The sequence below is a fragment of the Aspergillus lucknowensis genome, assembly GCF_044049455.1.
Source record: "Aspergillus lucknowensis strain CBS 449.75 chromosome Unknown BJX67scaffold_35, whole genome shotgun sequence".
Lineage (NCBI taxonomy): Eukaryota > Fungi > Ascomycota > Eurotiomycetes > Eurotiales > Aspergillaceae > Aspergillus > Aspergillus lucknowensis.
The window spans coordinates 204,917-221,628 of NW_027263579.1; the positions used below are offsets into that span (position 1 = coordinate 204,917).

At 52.2% G+C, this 16,712-nt stretch overlaps 5 protein-coding genes across 5 annotated transcripts; 2 read left to right on the top strand and 3 right to left on the bottom strand.

The window, feature by feature from the left end:
• Positions 1-1,136: 1,136 nt before the first annotated feature.
• Positions 1,137-3,096, bottom strand: BJX67DRAFT_373486 (putative R3H domain protein; the record flags this gene model as incomplete). Its single annotated transcript, XM_071031397.1, has 3 exons — positions 1,137-2,074; positions 2,142-2,685; positions 2,755-3,096. The coding sequence occupies 3 exons, from the start codon at positions 3,094-3,096 to the stop codon at positions 1,137-1,139; spliced, it is 1,824 nt and encodes a 607-aa protein (XP_070884009.1).
• Positions 3,097-7,251: 4,155 nt separating this feature from the next.
• BJX67DRAFT_192088 (putative GPI anchored protein) lies at positions 7,252-8,351 on the bottom strand. Its single transcript, XM_071025346.1, has 2 exons — positions 7,839-8,351; positions 7,252-7,773 (listed from the first exon to the last, which is right to left on the bottom strand). Exons 1-2 carry the CDS (start codon positions 8,158-8,160, stop codon positions 7,577-7,579), a joined length of 519 nt encoding a protein of 172 aa, XP_070884010.1. The 5' UTR covers positions 8,161-8,351; the 3' UTR covers positions 7,252-7,576.
• Positions 8,352-9,005: 654 nt separating this feature from the next.
• BJX67DRAFT_192299 (putative aldo-keto reductase (AKR)) lies at positions 9,006-10,292 on the top strand. The gene is made up of 2 exons (XM_071025347.1): positions 9,006-9,461; positions 9,511-10,292. Exons 1-2 carry the CDS (start codon positions 9,195-9,197, stop codon positions 10,195-10,197), a joined length of 954 nt encoding a protein of 317 aa, XP_070884011.1. The 5' UTR covers positions 9,006-9,194; the 3' UTR covers positions 10,198-10,292.
• A 920-nt stretch (positions 10,293-11,212) lies between these two features.
• On the top strand, positions 11,213-13,685 carry BJX67DRAFT_383247 (heat shock factor family protein; the record flags this gene model as incomplete). Its single annotated transcript, XM_071033422.1, has 2 exons — positions 11,213-11,685; positions 11,756-13,685. 2 exons carry the CDS (start codon positions 11,213-11,215, stop codon positions 13,683-13,685), a joined length of 2,403 nt encoding a protein of 800 aa, XP_070884012.1.
• A 423-nt stretch (positions 13,686-14,108) lies between these two features.
• cwc27 (putative peptidyl-prolyl cis-trans isomerase) lies at positions 14,109-16,558 on the bottom strand. Its single transcript, XM_071029707.1, has one exon. It carries the CDS (start codon positions 16,134-16,136, stop codon positions 14,457-14,459), a length of 1,680 nt encoding a protein of 559 aa, XP_070884013.1. The 5' UTR covers positions 16,137-16,558; the 3' UTR covers positions 14,109-14,456.
• Between the last annotated feature and the right edge of the window lie 154 nt (positions 16,559-16,712).

A 16,712-nucleotide genomic window follows, 5' to 3' on the forward strand; every position in this document is an offset into this window, starting at 1 on the left:
ACTAGGTAATGCTCCGGGAGGTTGCTAATGAGTGCCAGTTAAGGTAGGGTATGGTTACTAGGGGTTTAAGAGCAAGGGCGCGGAATCAAACACAGTTCGAGGTTACTGCGTCTACACACTGGCAACTCTCTGAGGGTATAGACTACGAGTATAGTAAATCGAAGAATTTCTAATTGAGGATGGAACGAAGAGCGTATCACTAAATTCACACCGAAGTACCCGTGATAGAGACAATGGACTCGAGCTCGAACAAGACAGCCCCAGAAAGTCGGAGAATATTGCAGGGACTGATGTCCTAGGGATAGTTGCCTTGCTATCAAGGGCAGGAGAAAACGTATACATTCGCCTTGACCTGTTTAACCAGAGATGTTCGCGCTGTGAACCTGCCTCCCATCTCTCTGGTTAGAGCCTGATGGGGGTCGTAGATGAAGTAGACGTGTAGCTCTGAGGGGGTGTGCCGAATGACTTCGGGAGCTCCCAATATCTCAGAGGCTCGGGTTTCCACCAAAGAGGTAGAGATTCAGCCAACATAACGTGGGAGGCGGAAAATAAATGGAGAAATAAGAATGGAAATAAAAGAATAAGCATTAAACGATGCAAGTTGTCCCATATACAAGAGATCCAAAAAGTAATGCAAATGCTGGGTCATATCCCTTGTCATAGTAACAAGACACTGGTATTCTTTTTGGTCGTTCTTCGTAGTCTTCTTGACAGTTAAATTTCTGATTTTTGCTTTCTTTCCGGCAGACACAACTCGACGTGAAGTAAAAAAAGTAAGTAAATAATAGGGGAGAGGGGTAATGGTGCATCCACACGCAAGGCGCCCGCGTCGCAAAGGTTCAATGGCATCAGCTTGCGTGATTTTGTGTTTTCGGCGGAAAAGGAGGAACATAACCGGGTCCATATCAATGGCGCGCCTGGAGGGCTGCCCCAAAATAACTTCTAAACTTGGCTGGATCAGAGAAATAATCTTTTTTGTAGTTCTCTTTGTTGCATTGTCGTCTCATCATCCCTCATCGAATCGTAAGCCGATCGTCGCGCGAAAAGATCAGGCCTCGTGATATAAAAGGTCGTATGCATCTTTCGGTAAAGCAATCTAACAATTTTTCGTTTGTCTTCATCTCCCATTAAACTTCCTACTCCACAATGATCTCCACGCCAGAGCTGGTGCGCAACTCGTCACTTCCACGCGATTGGTGTCCGTTCGGGCGTCGGAAACCAGACCCCTTTTCGGGCAAGGGGCCTCTCGGCTGCCTAATAGGCATGCGCTCCTGTGATTGTCCGTCAAATCCAACTCCGATGGTGCGGTTACTACCAATGGGACCAGCGCTAGAAGGTTGACCTTCCGACTGCTGTTCCCAAGAGAACATACCCCTCAATCTCCTCGGACTCGAGTTGGGTCCTCCAATTCCAGTGCCCAGAGACAGACTGCTCAAGCTGTTCACAAGAAGGCTGTCGTCACGTTGTATGCCGAGGGAAGAGCCGGACGGAGCGGGCGTCAATGTCGGCGTGTTGGACGTCCCACTACCCGCGCCATCGTAATGCTGTAGCCGCGTGCCGTTGGACTGGAGAGCAGCAGGGAAGCTCGCGGAGGAAGGAACAGGAGAGGGTGTATAAGAGCGCAAATCGGCGAATGACTTCGCCGCGCGCAAATTCTGAGTGTTTCCAAAACCGGCCGGAGAGTCTAAAACTCCTAGGAAACCGGATGAAGGCTGTCCACGGAGGGTACTATAATGGGCGGGTCCATCATTACGAGCCTCGCTGAAATCAATCGTTGCCGCACGGTTGAGCCCACGGCGGGCGCTCTCACCAGGCTGGACAGCAGCTGGAATGGCAGACAGAGGCGGGCTTACGTTCGTGCCGGGAGTAACCTTGAATACTTGAACCTGGCGTTGATCACCAGTGCCGCGAGACGCATGACCAAGGCCCATATTGTGAGCTAGGGTATGGACAGTTCGACGTTGGACGGGTGTCAGGTTGGGGGGAAATATCACGGAGTCGCGGCTGGTATCTTCCTTGAAAAGAAGGAGCTGCGAGTAGAACGAAAGAGTCGTAGAATCATTCAAATCAACATCTGATACATCCAGACAGGGTTAGCAGATGACCCAGGAACAATGTCGCATAGCCATCGTCGGACTTACCAAGCTTTTGGCCTCGTTGAGAGACTGGGGACGGGGAAGTAGCCGGAATATGTGACGTGAGTGATGACATGGAACTCTGAGTCTGTAGTTGCGAGGCTGCCATGGGCCGATGCTGTTCTTCCAGTTGGCCGCGACGCTCGCGCTTCTCACGTTCAATGCGCTCACGTTCCTGCAAAGGAAGCATCTTCTTGTATTCAACCCTCAGCTTTCTGCCCTGCAGTTCGAAGTGGTTCAGGACCTCGATCACGGTCGCCGTCTCTTCTGCAGATGTGAAATTGGCAAACGCAAGCCCTCGGAACACGCCGTTATCGAAATGATAGTTAAATGCGTAAGGAAGAGGCAAGTTCAGCTCGGTCATCAGTTGAACGAGTTGTTCCTTCTTCACCGCAAATGGGATATTCTTAATGACGATTGCGGTGGGAATTAACTCGTCCTCAGATTCCGATGGACCTGTTGCGTCTGGACGCATCGAACCACTTTGTAGGGGCGCCGACCCGAGGTTGGAGAAGGGGCTTGGGATACCTGGCTGCTGGTCGAGCCACGTCTGATCGGATGGAGTTAGCAAACACAAGAATCACGAGAGCAATGCACGCGTAGGGTTCATAATGCATACCGTTGGCAGGCCTGCCCGCCCACTGCGAGGGGCGGTTTTCAGGCTTGCTGACGCCGAGCGAATACCTCCAAGAGCCTGAGCATTTGCAAAGCCATTTGGGTTCCAAGTTTGCGACCCGGGGACATCGTAGGCGTAGGAGCCACTATGGAGTGACGGGTTGAGTCGGTCGAGTCTACCTGTATCGTAACGAGCCATGGGATCATCATATAGATTAACGGGCATTGGGCCATAGGCATCAAACTGTCGGGAAGGTTGTCGATGAAGAGGCTGCTGATGCCGCTGAGAGCCAGGAGAACGCGAGGAGTTGTCGTGATACATGTCCTGGGCTTGTTGATAACTCATGGTGGCTGAAGAGCGAGGATTCCCGACAGGCAGCCAAACTGAAGAATGTGGCGCTGGAACCCACCACAACAATCCCGTTGAAAAAGAACCCGATGGAGTCTGGACGGCCTACACGGTCATAGGAGCGATCGGAGACAAGCGGACGACAAAATGCACGCAGAGCCGGTCGTAGTCACGGGATGATTGGCGGCGGCACGTTCACGTTTGGGAGTTGGTGGGCGAGATTCAGCGGAGATTTTCAAGCCGTGGGAAGGGGGGGAAGTGGTCGGGGCTTGTCTCGAATCGGCCCAGGGGAGGGGCGCTCAATGGCCGAGGACTCTGGCTGACCACGAAAAGATGGCACGAGAGGACGGAGGGAGAGGCAGAGGAGAGAAGATCAAGAAATCTGATGAATCTCAGCGGTTGAATTAATTGTCTCGTGACCGCAGAGTCATCAATAATGGCCGCGAGAGGTGGTTTGGGTGAGTATTTTCGGCCTATTTCCCTCTCGGAACCTCAGAAAAAACAGTGAGAAAAAGAAAACAAAATAATACTAAATGTTAACAGTCATGGAGGAACGAGAAATGAAGATAGAAGAAAAAGAAAAGAGGCAATCGCCACAGAAGACCAACCGAGCCGCTGAGATGAGAGGGGAGGTGGGAGTGGAAGGGGAAGAGGAAGGGGAACGCGATGGCGAAGAGGGGAATAATTGAGAGAGAGAGAGAGGAAAATTTACCTGGAGAAAAGCCCAGCCGGAGACCGCTTGGGGAGTTGAAGGTTCTCACCCGCAGATTCCGCGACGATGAAAGTGAATGGATAGATCTCTCGAGGGTCTCGGAGACTGAAACGAGGTCTGAGGCCGGAGACGAATGGCGATCGAGACACGCCGCCTTCTGTCTTTGCAGCGAGAAGACTGCAATCAAATCACCGTGCAAATGAGCACTCACAGTGAACGTCCCAGCAGACAATGCTGGAAGATAATAGGGGACAGGGACGGCAGACCACTGATCAATCACTCGCTAGTGGCTCCTTTTTCTGTTTGGTCTGTGGGTTTGCTGTGGATCGATATCGAATGCCGTCCAGCCAGGATGCACTCGATTGGAACTTGGTTCTGACGGTTGTGAATAATAATGATGTTCAACGCTCGCGTTGCTCTTGACAGGGAGCGCTCGTGTCCGACGAAACAAGGGGCTGGTTGGCAAGGCAAAAAGAATGTGATTCTCCAGGAGTATCGGAAAGGGCATGCGGAGAGGGCGATATCCGACTTGGGTCACAGATACAGAGAGTTTTACAAAAGAACAGTATCAAACTGCTGCGGAGCGCAATGCTCTGATATATGTCTGTCATGGGGTAACTTCCAGGAGTACTTCTGGCAGGAGGGCATCATTATTATACTACCAAATGAGTTGCTTCAGCCTTCGCACCTAACGTGATAGTCTGTCTTCTGCCTAGAACTCCTCCCTCTTGGGAATTTTGGGGTTCCCCCCTTTGCCCCTGATTATTTCTTAGCAAGAGCAAGTATTTTTGGATCTCCTCGAGGGGGAACTGATCTTGTCCGGAAGGCATCCACCTGTTCCTCTTGTTTGGTATCATTTGAATTCGGGTCCTTTCAGGCATTCTTCGAACACAGACTCTCTTGCTGTTTGCCGCCGTTGCTGCCTTTGTGACTCAACTCGTATCTCATCTCAAGCCTCCAATTCATGGCATCCCTTGGGATGTGCTCTCGAGTCTTGTTTTTTGGGATTTCGTGAGTTTGAAAATCCTCCTTTCGCTTCAAAGATGGGGCGGTGCTCTCAGGGGGACCGCGTCATTCATTCTTCTTTCCGGAGGCGACACCATCACACTGGGACCGGTCCATGATCCCACTCTCACCCTCTGATCGCCCTGACAGACAATCGCTCGAGGCTCCAGACGGACCGTCCCCTCTCGGGTTCCAATTCCAGCTTTGGCTTCCCTTCCGAGCCTGATTTCCACCCAGTTCCTTCTGAAACGTTCCTGCTGGCTGGTTCGGAGCTTCTCTTCCGGAAAGATTCCACCCTGCTCAGACGAATAATAGCCACCTCTGTTGGTTCCGAGCCTCTGAGTCTGGCCTCTTCAAAGCGTAGATTACCGAGGATCCGCTGAGGGTGGGTATCATGTTCCAGGTTATCTTCGCCTTCTCCCTGAACAGGGAGTTTGTCGACACAAGCTCCATCCCCTTCCACTTCTCGAACAGCATTTCTTGGTTGACTCAATTGGTTACTACTCACCCGACCAAAAGTTGAGTCCCCCGCTTGTTGAGCTTACCAAGACAGTACTCGGAAGTTGGGAAAGCGAAGTGAGGAATGAGATCTGCCCCTGGTGGGCAGCTCCTTGCCTCATCATCCGCAATCACCCCGAGAAACGGAGAGACTCTCTTCCTGCGGGACGACAAACGGAGAATTGACTCCTTTTGACTGTTGCTTCTTGTTACTATGATCTGCTGTCTCTTTGAGACACAAGGCCCTTTCCCAGAAGCTCGCCATCCAAATTGATAGACAGACAAACCGCCGCTCTTCAAGCTCATTTCCAGACTGGGGCCCCCTTTTTTGATAAAAAGAGATTTTCCTTGACTACTAGTGTCTGAGGTGGCTAACTCTTTCTGGCAAATAGCGTGCATTATGAGGGAGATTATTCCAAAACTGCTTCAAGATTGAGCTTCTTATTGATAAGTTACAAAGCCCGCTGCATGCCTCCATCCATCCTCGTTTCGGATCAGCTTTCCCCGTCGTCAACGGCGCCGTTCGCGGCGAACGCTCAGGCTAGAAACCGCTAGATTGTCACCAGAACTCGAAGAACGGAGCCATCCCGGCTCCGTCTTGTCGCTCAGTGGGGTCAACCAATGTGAAGGCAGGCCCGAAATGATTCCCAGTGCAGAGTGATGGAGCACACACCAACGAGAAATCCCCGACACTGAACAGCAAGTGTCACCTGCGCATGACAATCAAAAGGACCTGCTCGCTCGGAGGAGGGTCCACTATTATTAATGAGTACTGGGACCGGACCAACCCGTCCGCGTGGTTTCTGGGACATCGTTCCCTGAAGATCAGAGCCCGCAGGAGGCCTTTCGTCCGAAATCTCGAGGTTGCTCGCTCAACCTTTGAAATAGGGGTAACTGGTGGGATGGCAAGAGTGCCACGAAGTCAAATGGTGGCCATGACCCTCAAAATCACTCACACAATTCCCGCTGCTTCATTTTCTCAGTACGAATGTCGCGTGACCTGTACTTTCGAACGGACGACTCGGGATTCGGTCCAACTGCCGGGTCTGGCCTGACAACTTTAATGAGTCTGATTGACTGTTTCATTTTAATTTAGCAATTCCACCCGGGCCCCAGGAATTGGTTTGAGGAAAGTAACACTCTGGGGGATAAAGAACTACCGGAACCGGGTTCTCCCATTTTTGGCTCTGTCGACTCTTGCCTCGGCGTAGGAATTCCAAAGTAAGCCCAGCCCAGGACACGGGCGATGCATTCAACTTTTTGGGTGCAATATAATGAGCCCACCCATCACAGGAATCCCCTCGACACTTGCAACTGACAGAGCTCGAAGCACCTTTTATGCTGAAGGTATGCAGTGGAGATCTCAAAAAGATAGGTCAACCATGATATGATGCACATAAATATCACATTCTGATGTCAATGAGACACAGAGCCACATTCAGTGCTGTGTTTATTCAAAAACCATGACACCTGCATTTTCGCCTTGCGACCTGTCCAGCCCTGGAGGTTGAGGCCTCAACCCACTTTTCCCTTTCTCACTTGCAGATTGATCTGCGCCTAATGCAATGCAACCTTGGAATCTGTCCCAACGCCACACCGAGAGCACCGACATCCGTCAACCCGATTGTGTTCATGCAAAGCGTCTCCAAAGCAAAGAAGCCTGAGGGGTGAAAAATGTAGTTATATTGATAATGCGATTGTGTCTTATTTTCTTGATATATACTGACCTGATACTTGAATAATGTGACGTGATCAAAGTGCAAACCCTCTGCTTCTATTCCCTCCACTCAGATATTACGAATACATACGGTTGGAGCATCTCTTATGCAACCACAAGTGAGGATACCGATGCAAGGGTTCCTGGGAGACGACCTATCACTTCCGTGTTCGACTCGCTCGTTGGGGGCGTCTGCGAGTTACCCAAGTACACCAAGCGAAGGTGACCGCAACATTTTAGGAGACCGGAAATAGACTACAAAATTATAAGGCGGGAAATTGTATATCGGTATCTGGAAGAAGAAACGGTAAAACATGGATACATTCTCGTCCTCTCTTTTAATGAATTAATACAGCGAGTGCACCATTACCTCCTCTGCTAAATGCGGGAGACATACCGGGAAATGGTATTCAGGTTTGAGGATACAGAGATTCAAAACCCGTTCCTGTGCTGGTTATAATCTACCAGCCTTCCGAACGGTCGTCCTCGATCCCGTTTTTCCGAGACTGCGTCGTTGCTAGGCACTTATTCCCTTTTTCTGACTACTAATAGCTTGTGGTGGTACCGTGACCCATACCGGAAGAGGTGTGAGTTCCGTGGGTAGAATGCGGAGGAGTGGTATGGGGAGTGGAATGGGGAGTCGATCCGGCCCAAGGGCTTGACGTGACGTTTGTTCGATTGTTTGCCGCGACGAGGAAGGTAGTCGTGGTAAAGCGGCACGAGGTGAGAATCTCAAATGCATCTACATAACCACGTATCAGTCGTTGGTTTTCTCTGCCGTTGCCGGAGGGGGGAACTTTCACATACTGTTGTCATGAGGGTCGGTGGCATCCCCATTACCATCGTTACCGCCATCTAGGTGGTCTTTCCTCCACTGTGCGATGCAGGCCTCGCAGTGGGGAACTCTCGTGCTGGCCTGGCCCCCTTGGCAGATGCACTGTATTTCCGCGGCGTCGTCGTCGTCGTCGTCGTCGTCCGATCGCCTGTCGCAATCCTCTGCAGTGCTGACGGCAGGCGCGCAGGCGGTGCGGCACATATCGGGGACGTCTTCTCGGTTGATCCACGCCGCTAGGGTGAGGTTGCCGAGTAGCAAGAAGCCGCAGAGGGCGAAAATTCGATGGACGTGCATGTTTGATTGTAGTTGATTTGGTGAAAATATTGGATGTTTGACGATGATACTGATTGACGTTGGCAGGTGGAAGGGTTCAATGGTGAGATCTAGGGCTCTGGCTATCTTTATGCCTGACCATTAGCGTTCATCGAGTGTTTCCGACATTGCGCATTCTAAACTCTAAGCCTCGAGAGTGACGGGGCCGAGAACTATTCCCCCGCGGCTGTAACGATTACGTGCCACCGCTGGGTACTAAGTAAGTGAGGCGTATTGAAGAACGGAGGGTGCAGCGATTAAAGCTTCTAGTGGGCTGGCGAGAGCATTTCTTGAACGATCTGTGGAACAGAGGAGAAGGATCGCCAATCCCCTGCAGTCAGGGAGTAGTTACGAGCTCTGGGGGTTATTGTATCGTCTGCTGGGTGGGCCGTAGCTCCCGAAGCCCTATGTATTTGGATGTCTTCGCATAAAGTATGGCGCGTCGCCGAGATTGGGACTCAAGGTAATAGGTGGTTGGCTCAAAGTCAATTCGTCGACTGTGGACCGTGTTGCTGCGAGCCTGCTGCTCACAGATCATTTGAAGCGAGTTAAGATTTTGTTGCCTCCTAAGCCTCCTGGCTGTAAGTTTTCTGTTTCCATGGAGAAGCTGCATTCGGGATAGCCCTCTGACATGGTGGGCCCAGCTCGGGTCCGGAGATAGAAGGTTCGATAAGAGGAAGACCACAGATAAGCTTAATGAGGTGAAGTGGTGCTAGTTGGAAAGTGTAATTGCCGTCAAGCCTGGGCCCTGCGTGGTACCTCGACAGAGAAGAGGATCTTTTGTTGAGCGGTCGTGGCGATGGCAGAGATTCCCTTAGCCAATCAATAGATGCGTAACCAACCTTGGAAGATTCTTGGATTGATGAAATCAGAGGATCCCAACTCGCGCGATCGGGCCCGCTCTCACCGTGGGCTGATCTGATAACCCCTCATGATCGCACAGCTTCAACTTTTGGTGCTGGCGACCATCTAACTCGTCCCTTAGAAGTCACCTGAACGATTCGTAATAAGCAATTATGGCTCGCGCTGCATTCGCGAAGATGTCGTGGGATGGGTATGCTCTGCGTTCGGCTCGGGACGCGAACCCCGCATTTATCCCGACGTTCGTCTATGGCACGGCCTGGAAGAAGGACAAAACCGCGGACTTAGTCCACCAAGCAATCACTGCTGGGTTCCGTGCAGTTGATACAGCAGCCCAGCCGAAGCATTATCGAGAAGATTTGGTCGGTGAAGGCATCCGTAGGGCCATTGGTGAGGGGGCTGTCCGTCGGGAAGATCTATACGTGTGTTGTCGTACTGGTGGTTATTTTTCGAGTGCTAACTGGTCATTAGATCCAGACAAAGTTCACCTCTATCCATGGACAGAATGATGAGATGCCCTACAATCCTGGGGACAGCGTCACAGGCCAAGTGCACGCGTCTGTGAAATCATCTCTCCACAACCTTCGCCAGTCGCCCGAGCCTCAGAGTGTTGATGAAGCATATATCGATGCTCTTATCCTTCATTCCCCCCTCCCAACCATGGCTCAGACAATGGAGGCATGGTCAGCATTGGAAACATATGTACCACATCGTATCCGCAACCTGGGCGTCTCGAACGTCACTCTACCTGTTCTCAGGGAGTTGTCGTCGTTGGCGACAGTAAAGCCTGCCCTCGTCCAGAACCGGTTTTACGGAGGTACACAGTTCGATGTTCCCCTCCGTGCCTATTGTCGAGAGCAGCAGATTGTATACCAAAGCTTCTGGACGTTGACGGCCAACCCAGAATTGGTACGATCGAGACCAGTCGTGTCTCTGTCCAGAGAAACGGGAGTCTCTTCCGCGGTGGCCTTGTACGGCCTGGTCCTGGCGCTCGGGGAAACCACAGTCCTCAACGGCACGACGAAAAAGGTGCACATGGAGGAAGATTTGGCTGCGCTTAGGACATTGGAGCAGTTTTCCGGCGAGAAGCCTGACCATTGGCAGGGTTTGGTTGAGGAATTTCAACAACTTACTGGAGATCATGTCTTTCTGCAGTGAAATTTGGAGAGTGCGGGGGTCTGTAGGTGTATCATTGAATTCTGACTAAACGTCTATACCGTAACAATCTGAGCACATCTCTCAGAGTCCCTGCCCGGACGCGGGCTCGCCCGCTGGCTCGGGCCCGGGCAGGTGGTTGATATTTCCGTTTCGGGACGTCTCGAGTCCGCTCGGCAAGCACGTGCCAAGCTAATGACTCAGCAGACCAGCCAATCAAGAATGAGCCTACAATTTTGACCTCATCGCAGCCCGCCAAGGACTGGATTCTTTTGAAGAGGAAAGAAAGTCTGTTATATCACAAAAATTGGTTTCTATCCTTAAGAGACTGTGCAAACGGCATCCTACCAACCCTTCCACCCTTCAACCCTTCAATCCTTCTCCTCTTGTCCGCTCTTTGCTGTTAGCTGTTGCTTAGTATCTCAATCATCATCAGGTACTCTCCACCGCCCCGGCGTGACGCTTCGGACAGCCTTTTCCTCGATCACCGCCGTGATTTCTGCGGGCTGTCAATGCCATTCCATCAGCCTTGACGCTGGATCCTAATTGATCCGTCGTCTGCTGCTATTCGCTCAGGGTCAACTTCTTGCAGAGTCAGCCGTCGCCGTTCTTTGCCCCTTCCTCCTCCCATTCGTTCTCTGCTCCAGTGTCAACCGCGCCTGTCGCGTAGCCGCGATCCATCATTTCCTCTGCTATCGGTCGTCTCTCTCCATCTTTTCATGATTTCAAGCATTTCCTGAGTGATATCACCCTGGTTAACCACGCCGAGATTACTTTGACGATATCTTCTGGTTTATTCACCGACTGTTACGAAATTGTGTCAAGTCCCATTATTCTATCGCACCCCGCAATACATCCCCCTCCGAACCCGAAAGACTTTGATAAAACAGTATCCGAGCTCTTCATCCGTTAGAACGCTCGATCCCCGACGAGGAGCGTCTTTCTAGCCCAAGGGAGCGGTCCACCGCAGTCAAAGAAGCTACCCACCTGCCGACCGTCGACTGTTTCAATGCCTGCAATGAGCCCCCAAGGCATTAACCGCAAGAGACCTGCTCCCGGCACATCCCCAGTTGCTCCCCCCCAGCTGGGCCAACTCTCAAACTACCCTCCTACTTCAGGGTCTCCGTTGTCTAACGAGCAATTTTTACAATGGGGCCAGAATCCAACATCCAGCACTGTCGCCACCCCGTCCTTTCCCACAACCAATCCCTATAACACAGCCGCCGCTTTGCCGACGTCAACGCCGGACGCCCCAAGTGCTTCTACCCCGTCGAACCAGATCGCACGGAGACAACCCGCGAGTCAGTTGGTCAGCCGCAATCGTACTTACGAACAACCCTCGGCTTCGTTTCCTGAACATGATGCCGGGTCTGGTGAGTCTGGAGGTTGGTCGGAGAGCTTGGAAGAGCTATATCAACGTGCAAATACCGCCAAGAGAGAGGCGCAGGCCAAACGCAAGCAAATCCCGCCCTTTGTACAGAAACTAAGCAGGTACGTTGTTTCGTCGCTGATGAATTAGTCTCACTCTGAGTCCTCTGAAATCTGACTTCTCAACTATTAGCTTCCTTGACGAGTCAAAAAATACCGAGTTGATTCGATGGTCCGACGACGGGAACTCATTCATTGTCTTGGATGAGGATGAGTTCGCTAAGACGCTAATTCCGGAGCTCTTTAAACACAACAACTATGCCTCCTTCGTGCGCCAGCTGAACATGTACGGTTTTCACAAGAAAGTGGGCCTTTCGGATAACTCAATGCGTGCCAGCGAGAGGAAGAACAAGAGTCCTAGCGAATACGCCAACCCATATTTCAAAAAGGGACACCCTGAGCTGTTGTGGTTAATTCAGAAGCCCAAGAATACCGCTGGACAAGGTAACAAGGCTGCTAAAGGCTTTACTCGCGTCAAGACGGAGGATACTGAGCACGAGAACGAGGATTACGACGAGGATAACGCTGGGCAATCTCGGGAGGACAGCTCCCGGAAACAGCTCTCTTTGGTCGCCCAGCAATCCCTGCCGAAGGATCAGTTTGCGAACGTCTATCGGGAGTTGCAAGCAATTCGTCAACAACAACAGGTTATCTCCAACACCATAAGTAAACTTCGGAGAGAACATGAGCAGCTGTATGCACAGGCCGCAAACTTCCAGGAGCAACATACTCGCCATGAGAACTCGATTAACGCAATTCTCACCTTCCTCGCGACTGTATATAACCGGAGTCTCCAGGGCCAAGAAGGCCAAAACCTTGCTAACTCGTTTGCTGGGGCCATATCGCAGGACCAAGGCAATGTTGTCGACATGGGGGACGACTACTCGCTGAGCACATTAGGTGCCGCTCCGATGAATAGCCCCAGTGGGCCGCGGTCTATGAAGAAGCAGCCCTTGCTTCTCAAGGCACCGCCAACAGCAGAACGCCATGGTCGCGCCACCACACTCTCGCCTGCCGCAAGCGGGTACGATCGCTCACAATCTCGCAGTCATATGCGACAACCGAGCGCTTCGCAGTCTGGACAGGTGGAGGAATTATTTGATGCCAGCCCTCCGTCGAAAGACTCTTCCACACCCCAAACTCAGCAATTCCCGCAGCGAGACATTATGTCCGTAATTCAGAATACCAATGCGCGAAACGGAGGAGTCCCAACAACCTACACCGACTTCCCGAACGTGTTATCATCGCTTGAAACCTCTGGCGGCGGCGTCCCTCTCACACCAAACCAACGGGCGGATATGCTCCGTCTCATGGCCAATGAGACTAGCCCTGCCGACGCTGGTGGAACATTGTCCCAGAATAATGCTCTGATCAGCCCAATTCCCCCGCCCATGCCCCATAACTACTCAAGCCGTCTTGCGAACACCAGGTCCGAAATCGATAACTTGATGAAAATGCAAGCAGAGCAGGACCGTTCCGTGCAGAATCTTACGAACCTGTTACAACCGCTCAGCCCGACAGGTGCCATCCCTGGCATCGGTTCTGATGGGACTATCCCGCCCCCGCCACTTGAACTAGACCAGATCTTTAACAACGACTATTTCACCGACTTCGCGGATTATGACCATTCTGGCAAGGGAAGCCTAGATTTCGGGGACTCAACGACCTCTGGACAAGCCGCCGCCCCGGTAGATCCACCTGCCCCAACGGGTACCGATGATTCGACGATCAAACAGGACGGAGACGACCTATTCGACTTCGACCATCTAGCTGGCGAGGGAGAGCTCTTCGGCGGATCGACCCAACACCAGCCAAGCCCTGGATTCTACCAAGGATTCGACACCTCCGCCTACGGTACCAACTCCACCCAACCCGCCTCGGGAAACTCGGCGGTCGGCGGCCCCGGCCGTGTCGTGGAAACTCTCACAGACAGCGAGTCCACAAGCCCCAGTAACACGATCGACGACACAAACGCCCAGTACAGCGGGTTACTTGAGACAGGATACGATTCTCAAGGAGGAAAGGGGAAGGGCGGAGGTGCTAAACGGCGGAAGAAAGCTTGAGTAACTGAAGCGTACTCATTGCTATGAGTAGATACAATCTTGCCATGTTCCTTTTTACTTCTGTCCTCTCCTCCCTACTCTTGCGAAAGAACCCGTGCTTGCACTTGTAGGCCAGCAAACCAGCGCTTGGAACTGTATGTATCAACATGAGCACAAAGTCGACCACAACCACAGACACATATACGACGCGATGATCCCACCCGTACCTTGTCCTGTCCTGCCACGTTAAAAAGAAGTACCTTCTAAGTTACATCCATTCGAGAAATGACCCAGCGAACAGGGTATACATCCGCTCCTGGGGCGTTCTGGAATAAATCTAAGAGATATAGATATAGTACCGAGGGAATAAAAAGTCGTTAGGTCCTTCCTCCCTTCAGGTTCCTGTGTAGATACCCTGCGGAACAGAGGAAGGAACATCTGCTCGTGCCTTGATAGTTATGTATCTTGGTGGGAAGGGGGGTGTGGAACAGCCCTGGAGGGGAAGAAACAAATGCAAATGCGTAGGGGTTGACGTCCTTGACTAGGTAGAGCCTTCTTGATACCAATAAGTTTACCAACATACTACCTGGTCGTCGACTCGTACCGACCTCGGCCGTAGGATTTACTGGTAGAACGTCTACTACATGATGCATACACGATATTCGTACGAGGAGCCACCAGGTATAGACACGCTCCCTTCATGGTTTTGTTCAGTGGTTATCCCTCGGAAAACACGGTATATAGACATGTGTCCTCCAAGAACAAGACAAGGCAAGGCAGGGCCGCGTGGACTCACTTTCTGGACCACTCTAACTCCCCGACCCTTCCCCGTTTCCGCTCCCGTTCACGATCTCGCTCTAACCCCCTCCTCTTCTGTCTCTTTTCCCCGGCGATCTCCTTCTCCTTCTCACGCGGGTCGATAACCATCAGCGTGTCAACATCCTGGTGTTCCCGTTTCCAATTGAGGTCTTTGCCGAGGGTGTCCCTGCCGAACTGGAGCTGGTGTGTTAGCCAGCCGCGATCGTCGGCGTCGTCGTCGGCGGCGCCGGAGTTGTTGCCGGCTTCGCCACCGTCGTTGGTGTCCCAGGACTTGCAGGATTGACAGTTGGCGATGAAGTGGAGGTCGCAGAGTTGGGATTCTTCGTCTTCGTCGCCCTCTCCTTCTGCTTCCGTGCCGGGCTTGGTATTGGTAGGGCGTAAGGAGGTTTGTTTGGTTTTATCTGACGAGGAAGTGGGTTGGGAGTCGGCACCCTCGAGTTTAGCTCTAAAGGCATTGAACATTTTGAGGGCTTCGGCTTCAGCGCTGTTACTGCTGCTGAATCCTGATATCCCGTTTGATGTTGAGTAGGTGCTTCCCGGCGCCGGTCGTTTGCGGCCTCGGATGGCTGTTTCGGGAATCATGGCTTCGAGGGCGGATTTTGGTTTGGAGGAGGCTGCGGGTTCCTGGACGGTGCGACGCATGGAGGCTTTGAGGTTTTGGATTTCGGCGTTTGTTCGTGATAGGAAAGATTGTCTCGGTTGAGGGGATGGAGAGCGTTCAGGGGATTCCGGATCAGGCAGCGGGAGTTGGTTCGCGTGGTCCGGTGTCTTTGGTCGATCGACGGGCTTGTGGGAGGGCCGTTGCTCTCGTTTTGGTGGTGGTGACCGTGGTCGTTCGCGTACTTGCAAGGATGATCCCTTCGCGGATGTTTCTTTCTCTGAAACCTTCGTGTCTGTGACGAGTGTTGGATTGAACTTCGGCTTCGCAGGTCGGATAGGCATATCCTCTTCGCCCTCCTCGTCGTCCCCTCCAAAGCTTAGCAGAACCTTTCCACCTTTGGGTTTCTTTTTCTTCTTCGCGGCGGGCTTCTCCTCTGTCTTCGGCCCCGTAGCTGTAATCTGCCTCTTCCTGACCTTGCCCACGAGGGGCCCTAGTTCACCCACTTCACACGAAGTAATCTTAACCGGATACACAGGCCTCTCAGTTCCCTCAACTCGCTCCGCATCCGCGATCTTCAACATATTATATAAAGTATCCCCCTCAACTCTCCCGAAAAGTGTACACTGTCCATTCAACTCGCGCTCTGTATTGGCGAGAGTGATAAAGAATTGACTCCCATACGATCCATCCTCGCTCTTCGCCATCCCGACGAGCCCACGCCGGTTATACCGTAATCGACTGTGTAGTTCATCTCGGAGGACGACCTTTTCGTTCGGATCGCGCGCTTCTGGATCGTACTCGAATTCGGGGTACTCGTATATGGACGTTCCACCGGAGCCCGTGCCAGTGGGGTCACCACCCTGGATGATAAAGTCAGGAACGATGCGATGGAATATCGTGCCGGCGTAGTAGTTGTCCATGCAATGTTGAAGGAAGTTGCGACATGTTAGGGGGGTTTGGGTCGCAAAGAGGGCAATGTGGATGGAGCCGAAGGTTGTGTTTAGAGTTGCGGACGCGGTAGGCGCTGGCTCTGTTGTGTAGTGGGCAGACATTTTGCTCGGGGAAGGCACTTATACTTCCGGCTGAGGCTGATTTGGAGCACGAGAAGATGAATTCGGGCTTCTGGAGGGTGATACGGGGCCAATGCCCTTGAAAGGTTCCAATCAGCTATCACTGCGTTGCATAGATAAGTGTATAGCAACCTGGACGGGATCGGATTAGATTGGAAGCTCCTTGAGCGGATCGTGGTAGGGCAAGGGGGAGTGGGCTGGTTGATTTCGCGAAGGGAAAAAGTCGCGCGAAGTCGAAGCTTCTTCGGAGAAGTTTCGGTCACGTCACCTCCGCCTCGCCAAGCATTTTATACAAACAGACCCACGCTTCATTCGCCATGAGTCCGGCTACACTGGCAACCCCCGAGTTGATGCTAGTCGGGCTGCATACTTGCGGTTTAATGTCTCTGAAGAGAGATAGGTGTGGTACCGTTAAGATGTTCTGGTTTGGGAGCTCAAGTTTGCCCGTCCAAACTTGTTGAGCTGCTTCTCAGGCGTATCGAAACCTTCCGCTGCTGGCCTTCCGGTGGATGACGCATTCTTCAGCTCGCGAAGAATAGCCCCAAATGGGTGAGACCC